At 53.0% G+C, this 12,266-nt stretch overlaps 1 protein-coding gene across 2 annotated transcripts in view; it reads left to right on the top strand.

Moving 5' to 3' along the window:
• The window catches only part of AMOTL2 (angiomotin like 2), an 18,429-nt gene extending 9,517 nt beyond the window's left edge, over window positions 1-8,912 (top strand). The window contains exons 6-10 of one of the 2 annotated variants that reach the window (XM_019654614.1): window positions 3,187-3,482; window positions 4,250-4,557; window positions 5,314-5,531; window positions 6,085-6,261; window positions 7,060-8,912. In XM_019654614.1, the coding sequence (XP_019510159.1) occupies window positions 3,187-3,482; window positions 4,250-4,557; window positions 5,314-5,531; window positions 6,085-6,261; window positions 7,060-7,118 (1,058 nt within the window). In that variant the 3' untranslated portion in view covers window positions 7,119-8,912. Of the gene's footprint in view, window positions 1-3,186; window positions 3,483-4,249; window positions 4,558-5,313; window positions 5,532-6,081; window positions 6,262-7,059 lie in introns of both variants that reach the window. The other variant, XM_019654613.1, reaches the window with a different exon arrangement.
• Window positions 8,913-12,266: the final 3,354 nt, after the last annotated feature.

The following is a 12,266-nucleotide window of genomic DNA, read 5'->3' as shown; positions in this document are numbered from 1 at the left end:
ACAAAGGAAGCCCTGAGCTCAGCAGCAGGAAATTAACAATCAGAAGAGATAAAGAGAGGCTGTTATTTATTGAGCTCCTACTGTATGCTCTTGCTACGTGCTATAGTGATATTCGGGGTCTGTGCAGAGAAGTGGAATGGGGGTGTCTGGTGTCTGGGCAAGGGTAGCCTTGAAGAAGGAGTCAAAGAACCCATAAGGAAATCTGTAGGTGGCACAGCTAGCAGGGTGTGTCCAGAAATGGGGGGGCAGCTTCAGGACTGAGCTCTGGTTGGCAGCAGAACCTTCTTCCTCAAAGAGGGCCCAGAGCCCTGGACCTGGACCACGCCGCCCAGGGCAAGAAGGGGGAACACTGAAGGGGTTGACGGTGAGGTGGGTAGGGCAAGGTGACCATGACTTAAGGTCTCTGGGAGGGAGGTGATGGTAGGGAGGAAGAAAAGGCGGGGGGCAGCTCTTGGGAGTCTGGAGAGGACCGGTTGCTGCGAGGCAGAATGGGGTTTCTGTTCTGTAGGAAAGGCCCGACTTTTGGGGCCTGGATCTACCGAAGAAAGGAAGTCGCGAGTTTCTGGGAGCCAGCAGAGGAGGGGCTGGGGGTGGGGGTGGGGGGGCTGGCCTGGAGGCGTTTCCGCTCCCTGAGGAGCGAGCGCCAGGCTGTTCTTGGCTCCTCACTGGAGCCAGTAATCTTGCAGCCGCGGGTGACCTGGATGCCTGGCATTCCAGAGCCGCTGGGCTGTTCAGCTCCAGCCTGCCCCCCGCCGCTCCCTCCCAGCTTGGCCCCGCGCCCTTGGCCTGCTGCTGCTTTGGGAGGAGAGAGTGAACACAAAGGGAGACTGGGACGTGTGGGTAGGGGGCCCCAGTTTCTCTAGGGGAAAGGCACATCCCCCTGCTCCTACTGCTCACCCTGCCTTCCTGCCCCCTCCCGGCTCCCCTGTCTCCAGGCTCTTCTCTCCCTGTGCCCAGAAGCTTCCCTCCCAGACAGACAGGTCCATGGTTTTATCCTGGTGGCTAGTGATAGACAAAGCCTGAGGACTCCCAGCCCCTGCCAGGGCCTTCCAGGTTGTGCGAGGTGGCAGGAAGCTACTAGAAGCAGAAGGCAAGGTCCTTCCCCTCTCCTCGCAAAAGCTCTGGAAAGAAAGCCAAGCGGCTCTTCCTTGCTCCATAATAGCCATGAGGAAAACATAGAATTCTCAGGGAAAATGTCTCTGGTTGACATCGCTTTTTCCCCACCTTGGGTCAGTCAATGCTAGTAGAAAAGCATGATCCTTATCGCCAATGCCATCTGCTTTTTCGACTAGGCAGGCCATACAGACCCCCAGCTCTGGTTGCTCTGACCAGGCCCTGCCTTCCCTGGGGGTCTGGCCTTGCGTCCTGAGGCCTGGTTCTCCTAGCCCGTCCCCCATGGGCAGTTTCCTCTCACCTGGGCTATAAGACAGTTACGATATAAGACTGGGATGAGATGCAGGCCTCCTGCAAGTTTTGTAAGCTGTGAACCCCCACAGGGAGAGGTCATGTTCTCTAGGTCCAAACTCTCAGCCGACTGTTCTTGCTTCCCTCCTCCACCCCACTCACGAATGTTAAGCCAGCCCAGCATGAACTGCTCAATTTCAATACTGAGCTTCCCCATCTTTTCCCTCCACACCAAGGAATGAGGCCAGCTTGTGCCCGGCCTTCAAAAATCCAGAGAGAGCCAGAGCTGACCTGGGTCACCTGTGTCTGCCCTCTTCTGCCTCAGTGCCCTGAATAAATGAATCCTCCTTTCTTCCTGCCCAGCTCCCAAGCCTTCCAGAACCTGTACTGTCCAATACAATAGGTACTTAGCCACATGTGACCCAAAGATCAAAAGGAATTAAAATTAAATAAAATGAAAAATTAGCTTCTCCCTCACATAGCTACATTTCAAGTGTTCAAGAATAGCCACACATGCTAAGTGGCTGGCACAGTATAGAACAGTTCCGTTACAGCAGAAAATTCCACTGTGCTGGTCGTCCTACGAGAGAGAGAGAGAGAGAGAGAGAGAGAGAGAGAGAGAGAGAGAGAGAGAGAGAGAGAGAGAGCGCGCGCGCGCGAGAGCGCGAGCCTCTGAGTTCATCAGGCAAGTCCCAGAGCCCAACCCCCTTCTGCCTTCCAGCAAGGCAGGCAGCCCACACACTCCTAGGGGACGAACCTGGGATTCCCAAGGGGATTTGTGTGTGGGAAGTGGATTTAAACCTAGAACATCAGCTGAAGGGCTTGGTGGTCTGCCTCAGGCTGTGCTGGCCCAACTATAGGCAGAGGGTCTCTGAGCTCTGAGCAGAGTTCCCCTGGGCAGTTAACAAGATAATTTAAAAGTCAGGATAGCTGGAACCTCAGACACAAATCTTCGGATAATAGTCATTTTCATTGTGCTCCACAATTTGCATTTCTTTATGAGCCTGGTTGCCCACATTTCAGTGGTCTCCCCGGACCATGGAAGGTAATTTAGCACTAAAGCGGGGTGGGGGCAGGGAGGTTCATAGAATGAGCCCTGGAGCCTATTTTGGGAGGCCTCTAGGTATAGGGCCTTAAACCATAGCCTGAAGCAGCTTGCTGCTTTAGAGCCAGGCAGAGCTGGGTTCCCATCCCAGCAGCACTGTTCAGTTCCTCTGTTTCCTCGCTATCGGTTGGGAGGTGTGACAAATCCTGTCTTGAGGGGTGGAATAGGAAGTGTAGATGCCTAGCTTGTGGCGTAACAAATGGTGGTTCTTGTCCCGGTTCCTTCACTCTCTCATTTGAGCAATGACCATGTCACAGTCCACCTGAGCCTCCATTTTCTCATCTGTAAATGGGCATCACCGTTACAGTCTATAGTGTCATCATGAGACTTAAGGGAAATTGTGAAGGTATTTTAGAAATGGTGACACCTGGCACAGGTGGACAGTGTTTGTGCTATGGCAAGTCCATGTCCTAGCCGAGAGGCAGTATAGCCCAGTCATCACTGCAAGGGCCCTGGTCTGGCGCTGCCATTTACTCGTAACTAAACCTGAGCATCAGTTTCCTCGCCCATAAATGAGGTTAATAATGGTAATACTAGTAACTCCTAGGGTTGCTGAAAGGACATGACTCAATCATGTTCATCCAATGGTTAGCACGGAGCCCGGCACGCAGAGGGTACTCAGTGGAGCCAGCTAGGGTGATCGCTGTCACCGACCAAGCCTCTCTCTCTCCCTGCAGGCTATGAGCAGCAGCAGGAGCAGGAGAAGCTGGAACGGGAGATAGCACTGCTGCGCGGTGCCATTGAGGACCAGCGTCGGCGTGCGGAGCTGCTGGAGCAGGCTCTGAGCAACGCACAGGGCCGAGCTGCGCGAGCTGAGGACGAGCTGCGCAAGAAGCAGGCGTATGTGGAGAAAGTGGAGCGGCTGCAGCAGGCACTCGGGCAGCTGCAGGCTGCATGTGAGAAGCGTGAGCAGCTGGAGCTACGTCTGCGCACGCGCCTAGAGCAGGAACTCAAGGCCCTGCGTGCACAGCAGGTGAGCTGGGAAGCCCTGTGGAGGTTGGGCAGCACCTGAGGGCAGTTGCGAAGCCTCTGGGGGCTCCTGCACAACCCAGGCTGAGGGACCCCCTTGGAAAGCAAGGGTGATCTCTGTTCCACCCTTGAGGCAAGGCCCCGCCCAGCCATCAGTCTCAGCAGAGGCTCTACCACTTGGCCATATGCCGATCTCAGGGACTCAAGACTTGGGCTTCTGTCCTCAGCAGCAGCAGGGGTTGGCGTCCGTGGTCTCTAGAGAAAGCAGCTCAGGAGCCTTGATGTAAAAGACTAGCCAGCTCTTTAAATGTTTCCCCAAGATCAAGAGGGAAGAGAATCACCCAGATCCTAAATCTTTATCCTTATTTTGGGCTGTGTAAATAACTCTGGTGTTTACGAACCAGATGGAGTAAGGTGACCACAGAGGTAGGGTGACCAGACCTCCTGATGTGCCTAGTTCTGTCCTACTTTACACCCATGATCTCAGTGTCATTATTAAGAGCACCCCTTCCCAATTTGGAGCATAATATGTATGGTCACCTGTGCAGAGGGCGACCTAATCTTTCTTATGCCCTGGGCCATAGGATTCTGAGCATGGATGTGAGGACTCCTGCCACCTCCTTTGTCTCTGGGTGGAAGCAGGGTGTGGGGAGAGTGGGCTGCGAATGGCTGAACAAGCACAGGCATAAGAGAGTCCTAGTGTGGGGCCAACGACCCGTGGCCGCCTCACTCCAACCTCCATCCTTGACCACAGTGCTCCTTGCTTTGCAGAGACAGGCTGGCACCCCCAGTGGTAGCAGTGGCAGTGGTGGGTCCCCGGAGCTCAGTGCCCTGCGGCTATCAGAGCAACTGCGGGAGAAGGAGGAACAGATCCTGGCACTGGAGGCCGACATGACCAAGTGGGAGCAGAAGTATTTGGAGGAACGTGCCATGAGGCAGTTTGCCATGGATGCGGCCGCCACAGCCGCTGCCCAGCGGGATACCACTCTCATCCGACACTCCCCCCAGCCTTCGCCCAGCAGCAGCTTCAACGAGGGCCTGCTCGCCGGAGGCCACAGGCATCAGGAGATGGAAAGCAGGTTCGGCACTGCAGGCCACGCCAAGGCACCTGAGGTGGGGGTGGGGGGGTAACCATGTCCAGTCTCTGCCATGTCCTTCATCTCTGACAAACAGGCTCCTTTCCCCACATGTCTCAGCACTCCCTTTAATTTCTGAGCTGACCCCGTGTGTTTGGCAACCAGGCATTGTACACATGTTCTTTCCCAGAGATACCAACTGAGTCCTTGATTTACCCAGGAGACCCTGGCTGTGGAGGTGCTGGATGCCATCCAAGGCTCAGGGCCTCTATCGGCTCCCCTTCCCCTGTGTAAATCAGAGATAAGACTTTCCCACTGAGTCTATACCATGTACCACCCAGAAGGAATGTAGACTAGGTCCCTGGCTTTGGGGTAGCCAGTATTTTCTCTCCAAAAATAATCCTAGAGGCCCCTTGAGATTTCATTTGACCAGTGTCTGACTCAAAAACAAGCACATCAACTGAACTCATTTGATTGTCAACAACTCGGGGGTATTTCCCCCCAGGACGGGGGTTGTGTCATGCTATCATCAGATGAGTCCAGAACCCACCCCTTGATGACCTGCCTTTGCTGGTATGAGGGGTGGTTTTCAGAGCATCCAAATCCAGAGCTGTGATGACGTTTTTGAAGGCCTCCTCAGAGCCCTGCTGCAAAGAGGAACCAGCCTGTCTGTAGGGAGGTCTTTCCCTAACTTTTACTACGTGGGAAGTGTGGAGGCCACTGGATCTGTGAGTCTAACGGTGTGGCCTTTCCCCTCAGGTTAAAGGTGCTCCATGCCCAGATCCTGGAGAAGGATGCAGTGATCAAGGTCCTCCAGCAACGCTCCAGGAAAGACCCTGGCAAGGCCACCCAGGGCTCCCTGCGACCCGCCAAATCCGTGCCATCTATCTTTGCAGCTGCAGCAGCAGGGACCCAGGGCTGGCAGGGGCTCTCCTCCAGTGAGCGGCAAGTGGATGCCCCTGCCTGGCTGGCTACAGGTGAGCGGGGGCTGGTGGGTGGCATAGGTAGAATTGCTCTCAGGCCTTTCCTCCCAGAACTGAGGCTCAGGGGAGCAAGGGCTTCCTCACCTCTTGCCCCGGGAGCCAGCTTATAATCTGGCTTCAGTGAGCCTACAGCCCACAGCTGTCTCACCAGTGAAAAGAGGGGTGCTGTAGTCCCCCATCTCCATAAATTCCACCACCCTCAGCCCCAGACACGTACCATCTAAATAAAAAGAAAGCTTCCTGTGCAGATGCATCTTCTAGGCAAGCCCTCTCCACTCCTCTTCCTAAGCCGATGCCATACAAATTTGAGAGTCCCTGCTAATTTTAAGATTTAATCTACAAAGAAAGGTTCTCCCACTCGAAACGTTTGGAAACCAATCCAACCTGATCGTTGTTCCCATTTGGAAACAGGAGCATTTAATCTGAGTCAAAGTTCTTGCAAATCAAGAGCGACCCACACCACCTTGTGTCCCCAATAGGTACAGTTAACTTGGGGTGTTCTTCATGAGGCCCACAAATAACGATCAACCTCCTGCCTTTCCAGCAGACAGGGCCCCTGCGGAGGAGCCCATGGCCACCACTGCCCTCCCTGCCCATGCCAAACACGGGAGCAGAGACGGGAGCACCCAGACTGATGGCCCCCCGGAGAGTGCTACTGCCTGCCTTGGACAGGAGCCTGACAGCCTCCTGGGGTGCAGCAGTGGCCAGCGGACAGCCTCACTGGGTAAGTCCACTCTTCCCCGGGCTGCTGTGCCAGGCAAGGCTGAGGGTGCCCTGGGGTGTGAGCTGGAGCACCAGGCCCTTCCCAGACCCCTCCAATTCATTGCCCCCACTCCACGGGGAGCCCTGCTCAATGACAGGCCAGCAGGGTGTGTGGCCCACCTCAATAGGAACAGGAGGGCTGGTTGGATGCAGGAAAAGAGGAATGGAAAACCCTGATTACAGACAGATCAAGTTCAGAAAGAAAGCGACTGCGTGGGAGGTACTTTATGTCCTCTTTCCTAGTCTTCCTAACATATTTAATTGCCAATCTAAATATCTAAGATAATGGAGCTTGGCATGTTATCCTGATGGCACGCTCAAGTTAGAAGACTTTGTTTAAAAAGAGTCAGAGTCCGGAAAGGAGACATTTGAGAAGATGCCATTTAAATTTTTTGCTCCCTTTTCACATTAGCCTTTGCATATTTGCTTGTGCCTCACATCTCAGAAAACCACAGGCATGAAAAGAATGCTGCAGCCTCCCTCCCTCGGGGCTCCCCACCCTCCCTCCAAGCCCTCTGAGGAGTTCAAAGTCATGAACAAATGCATCTTCCCTACTTGAAGTTGGTGGTCTGGGTGGACAGCTGAGAGGGAGCAGAACTGTGCTTGGTTGGCCAAGACATGGGAACCTGGGTACCTGGGCAGCTGAGGTGGGAAAAGTAGGTGAAGAAAGAAATGTCCTATCTTCAAAATGTACCAGGATTTAAGAAAGCAATCTGGAAGTACTCACTGGCCTGTGCCTGTGCTCTTTGTCTCTCTCCAGACTCTGTTGCTACATCCAGAGTCCAGGACTTGTCGGACATGGTGGAGATACTGATCTGAAGGAGGTGATGCCATGGGGACTTAGAAGCATTCCCTGCACTCCTCTGCCACTCTCGGCCATTCCAGCAGCCCCCTCCAACTGCTGCTTACCCACTTCCCCCACCGGGCACTCATTCCCACTGACTGTCTGGCCCCAGGAGCATTGGAAGGATGCTGCAGGGGCGAGAGATAGATGCTGTGAGAGCACCTGCACCCCAGAAGACCCTGCTTCTTAGCCCCACATTCTTCCTGGACCCATGCAGGATGAAGACTCAGCCTTTACCTGCTGCCCAAGGCTTGCTGCTGGGGTAACAACTGAAGGCTCAGAAGAGAACTGAGCCCTCTCTGCACCCCCAGTTGGCACTCAGGCAGGGAGGGAGGGGATATGTTGGTTTAGAAGGCTGATTTCCAAGGAGAGCTGCCTGTGGACACCAGGTAGGCTGATCCAGTAATCAAGTTGGTCATGGTGTTCTCTGGTTAAGTGTAGTCCTAGCCAACCTCATCTGCTCCTCAGCTACTCACTGCCTCCTTGGAATCACTAAGGCTTGCATGTTTTGGGGGCTGTTGAAGGTGTTAGTCCTGCAGAAGCCACAGCCTCACCCCCTCACTTGGAGTGGGTGAGGGCTATTTAAGTGGACTGGGATCTGCTGGGCAGTTTGTATATAATTCCCTTTCTTGTGGAACAGAAGATTGAAGCATGCTGCTTCCGACTTGTCCCCCCATTCTGTGCACTCATCCCTGCTGCCATGAGTCCTGTAAGTCCTGACCAGCCTCCTAGTTATCTCTCTTCTCAAGTTCTTGGCCCGTGGATTTTGATACTGATTGATCCACAGGACAGTGGCTGTCTTTTCCTCCCATGTTGAGCCCTGCTTTAAATGCCCATGGGACCTCCCCCTCCATTCCCAGCCTCTTGAAGTGGCTCAACAGCTCCTGTCCCTGGGACATCCTGTCAGTTTGGTTACAAACCCTGAGCCAGATGAAATGAGCCACCACACACAGACATCTGCCATGGTGGGCTTCCCAGCACCAGTTGAACAAAACTGGAGAAGTTGCCTTGTTCTTATCAGAGTCTTTGTTCTCACCTGGAGGAATTGAGAGAGGAAGCTATGCTGGTGAAAACTAGTCAATGAGCTACAAGATGTGACTCCAGTTGTTCTTTGGAGGGAGCCCTCCGTCACAAAACGGCACCCATGAGGCTGGCTCCTCAAGCTACCCGTACCCAGCGCCCTGAAGCAGGACCAGTGCTTGGAATCAGTGGAGTGTCCACATGGTAGCCTGCCAGCAGCAGTGACGTTGACTTCTGGTCTTAAAGAGCCCCCCAACTCAGCCCCAGGAGCAGTTTGTCTTGACTGTTTTTAGTTCTCCTTGAATATTTGTGTTTTTTCCTTTCCTGTTTTTAAGTTCTGTGTGTGTTATTTTATTCCCATGGTTCCTTTTTGAACATTTGCATTTGCTGGACAATTGCATATTTTTTTTTAATCCTCCTACCCCTCTTAAAGCTGAAAAATACATTTGGTTCATGTGCATTGTTTACAAAGCAAAAAAAAAAAAGAGAGGAAAAAAAGGCAAAAAAATATTGTGAAAGGAAAAAAAACACAACTTAATATATTTTGGATTAATATTTGGTGTTTCTTTTAAAGTATTTTTGTGCTGTGAACGTTTTCTGCCAAAGACCATGATGTGTGTCTGTATGTTTAAGTTATCGTAAATATTTAAAATGTAAACATGGCTGTTTTGTTATGCCACCCTGTACCAGGATTGCTGCTGCATTCCACTGGGTATAACAGTATTTTAATAAAAAAGAAATAATTAAAAGTGGTGTCTTTACACAGGTGAGAGAGACTGTACTAAGAGGGAAAGCAGAGGGGGTAAGGATTTGGGGATCCACCCGTGTCATAGTCCCTGAACTACCCACACTCCCTTGCCCCATGCTCCTTTGTGCCTTGGCTCTTACATGTTGGCCAAAGCATATCCATAAACAGCCAGTTCAGGGTCACCACCATTTCTCATACTGAGTAGTGAAGGGTGCCAGTGTCAATATTCCTACTGGGATACCAGCAGGCAACGTAGATCCATCCATATTTGCAAGGCTAGGATGACACACAGTATGATCTCTTCAAGGATCACCAACAACTGGTGGGAATTTGGTGAGGCTGCATTAAGGAGAGTTGGAAAGATAACTTGACTTTCTTTCCACTTTTACAGAGAACAGTCTCTTCAGGCTGAGAGGCTCTGGCAGATGGGCAGCCTCCCCAGGTAGCTTTGTCCTAACTAGTTTTGGCCACACACTGGTTACTCCACAGGAGTGGGTGTCCAAAGGTGGCTTTATCCTTCCCCCACTCCTATCTTTCCTCCACCCCCACCTAGCACAGGGAGTCCTTGTCTGGGACCCTCCAAGAGATGGTGCCATGTTTGCCCTCTACCTGGGCACATGTATGGCATATTCTTGGGCACTGCCTCTCTCCCTTGCTGTGGCATCACCACTCTTGCTCCATGCCCAGGAGAGTATGTCACTCTAATCCATGAAAGAGAAAACCATTCTCAATCTCAGGTGTTCTCATACCAGAAACAGTGCCTGCCTCCACAGGCCAGTCAGCACACTGAGGTTCCCAATCAGGATCTGCAGGCTGACCACCAGGCAGCAGGCAGCCAGACAGGCTGTGGGCATCTGATGGAAATAATCACCCCCTGCAGCTGTGGGTGAAGCATTTTCAGGGCAGGGGTGGGGACTCAGCAACCATGTTGATGAGTAACCAATAGCATCTTAGAGAAAACGTCTTCCTGAACCAGACTACCTGCCCACAAGAAAATGGAGTCAAACAGAAGAACGGGGGACATTTAAGGACCTTTTTTTTTTTTTTTTTGCAACTTTGCAGATGGCAGTGGGCCCCAGCAGGTGGGGAGCTCTCCATGCAGGATTCCTCACCCAGCACAATGCAGAAGCCACAAACACTACCTTGTGGCCACACCTCCACCCCAGCCCTCTCCAGCCTGCCTCTGCTGCCTGGACAGCATCCATGCCCATCTTACTCCTAGCAGGTCCTGGATTGGTGTTTGCTCTGTGGATAACCTGGCCAAGATGCAGTGGTCCCTGAACAGCTTTTGCTGTGTATGACTGATGCTCTAAGATGCAAGCCTGGTCCTCGGAGGTGGCCTGAATAGTGGAACTCTGCTCCCACAGCTCTTCCCTTGGACACACCAGCCCACAGCTATGTTTGCTAAGATGTGGTGTCCAGACAAAATGGCAATGCCTGTGGCAGGGCGTTTTAAAAACTGGCTTAGCAAAGAGGTTCTAATTCACCTCCACCTGTGTTCCCCCCCCCCCCCCCGCCCCCCCCCCCCCCCCGCCCCAATAGAGCCCTGGGAAGGCAGCTCAGACCCAGGTACAATAAGCCCTGAGAAGAGTGCCTTCCCATCCCCAACAGCTTTGAGCAGGGGCTGTCAAAGCGTCTGTGCCTCTTTCAGGAGCTAGTCTGTCAAGAGTCACTTTACTATTTGTGACTATTAGATGGGGGGAATAAAGAAGCCACCCCCAGCATGCCCAGCCCATGTGCGTGCATGTATATGTGTCTGTGCACACGTGTGCCTGAGCATGTGTCAGAGAGAAAGATGTGAGGGGTGCCAGTATCTTCCGGCTGATGCCCTTGCAGGGCACTGGGGCTCTCTGGCCACATGGTCACCAGTGAGTCTGAGGAGCCATTTCTTCCCAGTACACTTTGTAATTCAGCCTAACAAAGCTCCGGAACTGGTGGAGCAACTGGTGGAGCTGCAGACTGGTTGGGGAGGTGGGGGGTGGGNTGGGGGCCAGGGGGGTGGGCAGGCCTTGGGGAGGAAAGTGTTTGCCCATGTGCCCAGGCACCTGTGATGATGGGGCCTGGACCATGAGGGGGCCGCTCCCTGGGTCTCACAGGTGGCTCTACTGGGCCCTTGGGAGGCCAAGTTTCTCTGCCAGGGACAGCCCTGCTCTACCTGCTCAGTGCTTCCACTAACAGGGTTGGGAGTATGGCCCAGGAGAAGCCCCACACTGCCACTGCCCCAGAGGGCCAGAAGGCTCCCTGTAAGTCTCCAAACCCTCTCCTCTCTTTCTCTCCTCCTGATTAATCATTAACGCTTTCCCTGGCTGTAACATGTGTTAGGCTCAGAGGGCTTGGAGAAAAGTGCCGTGATAGAAGCAGCATGTTGAGGCCTAGTCTCCGGGAAATGGCTGAGACCACTCCACTGCCTCCAGGGACCCCAGCTAGACAGGAAGTTTGCTTGCAGTGCCACTATCTTGTCTCCTAGCTCAATGAGGACCTGGCCAGGATGCAGTGGTCCCTGAACAGCCCTTGCTGTGTATGACTGATACCCAGAAACCCCAGCACCAGTGTCTTTATGAACCTGCCACATCTAGATCAAACACACCAGGAAAGCACCCCTGCAACCAAGCTCCCAGCATCCTTCTTTTCATTGACATAGAATTCTCATGCCATTAAATCTACCCTTTTAAAGTGTATAATTCAGTGGTACTTTATGTCACAACATTTATATTTAGTCAGTGGTCAACCATGGGTCATCAACAAATGCCCCACCAGTGAGGAGTATGAACGCAGTCAAAAGTGGTATTTGATCTGGTGCATTCACGCTACCAGCTCCTATTTCTCAGGAGGACACTGACTTTCTATAGCGGATAGTCTCCTTCCACCACACTTCCTCTGGGCCGCAAAGGGAGCACTCTCTGCTCTGGGCTGGAGTCCTCCACCATCTTACCCCAGGGCTGCCAGGACAGAGGTCCTGGCCTGAGGTTCAGGAAAGAGGCCCGGAAGCCCTGACTCCCCGCCCCCCCCCCAGCACCCACTGTCTGCTCAAGGTTTTCCAAAGTCAAGGAGCATTGGCGGGGATGGCTTCCCCAGTTTTGTGGGGCCTGAAGCTTATATGATCTGGGGGATTCCCTTTAAGAAAAAGATTGCAAAATCGCAAATACAAAATGAGGTGTAGAGCCTTGGAAGGGGCTTGTTACAGCAAGCGCGTGGAGGCACAAGCTTCATTAAATTCACGGTAGATCTGCATCTGGGCATTGGGCAGCATGGTGTCTCCCCAAAAGAAGGAGGCTCTGGGAGGCACCCATGACTTGGACTCATCCTGGTTTCTCCCAGGTGGTGCTTGGAGATGGAGTTTTTGTCCGCCTGGGGT

The sequence above is a fragment of the Hipposideros armiger genome, unplaced genomic scaffold (genome assembly GCF_001890085.2).
Source record: "Hipposideros armiger isolate ML-2016 unplaced genomic scaffold, ASM189008v1 scaffold_226, whole genome shotgun sequence".
Classification (NCBI taxonomy): Eukaryota; Metazoa; Chordata; class Mammalia; order Chiroptera; family Hipposideridae; genus Hipposideros; species Hipposideros armiger.
The sequence above is the reverse complement of the archived record's forward strand: the minus strand, read 5'-3'. Positions and strand labels throughout refer to the sequence as shown.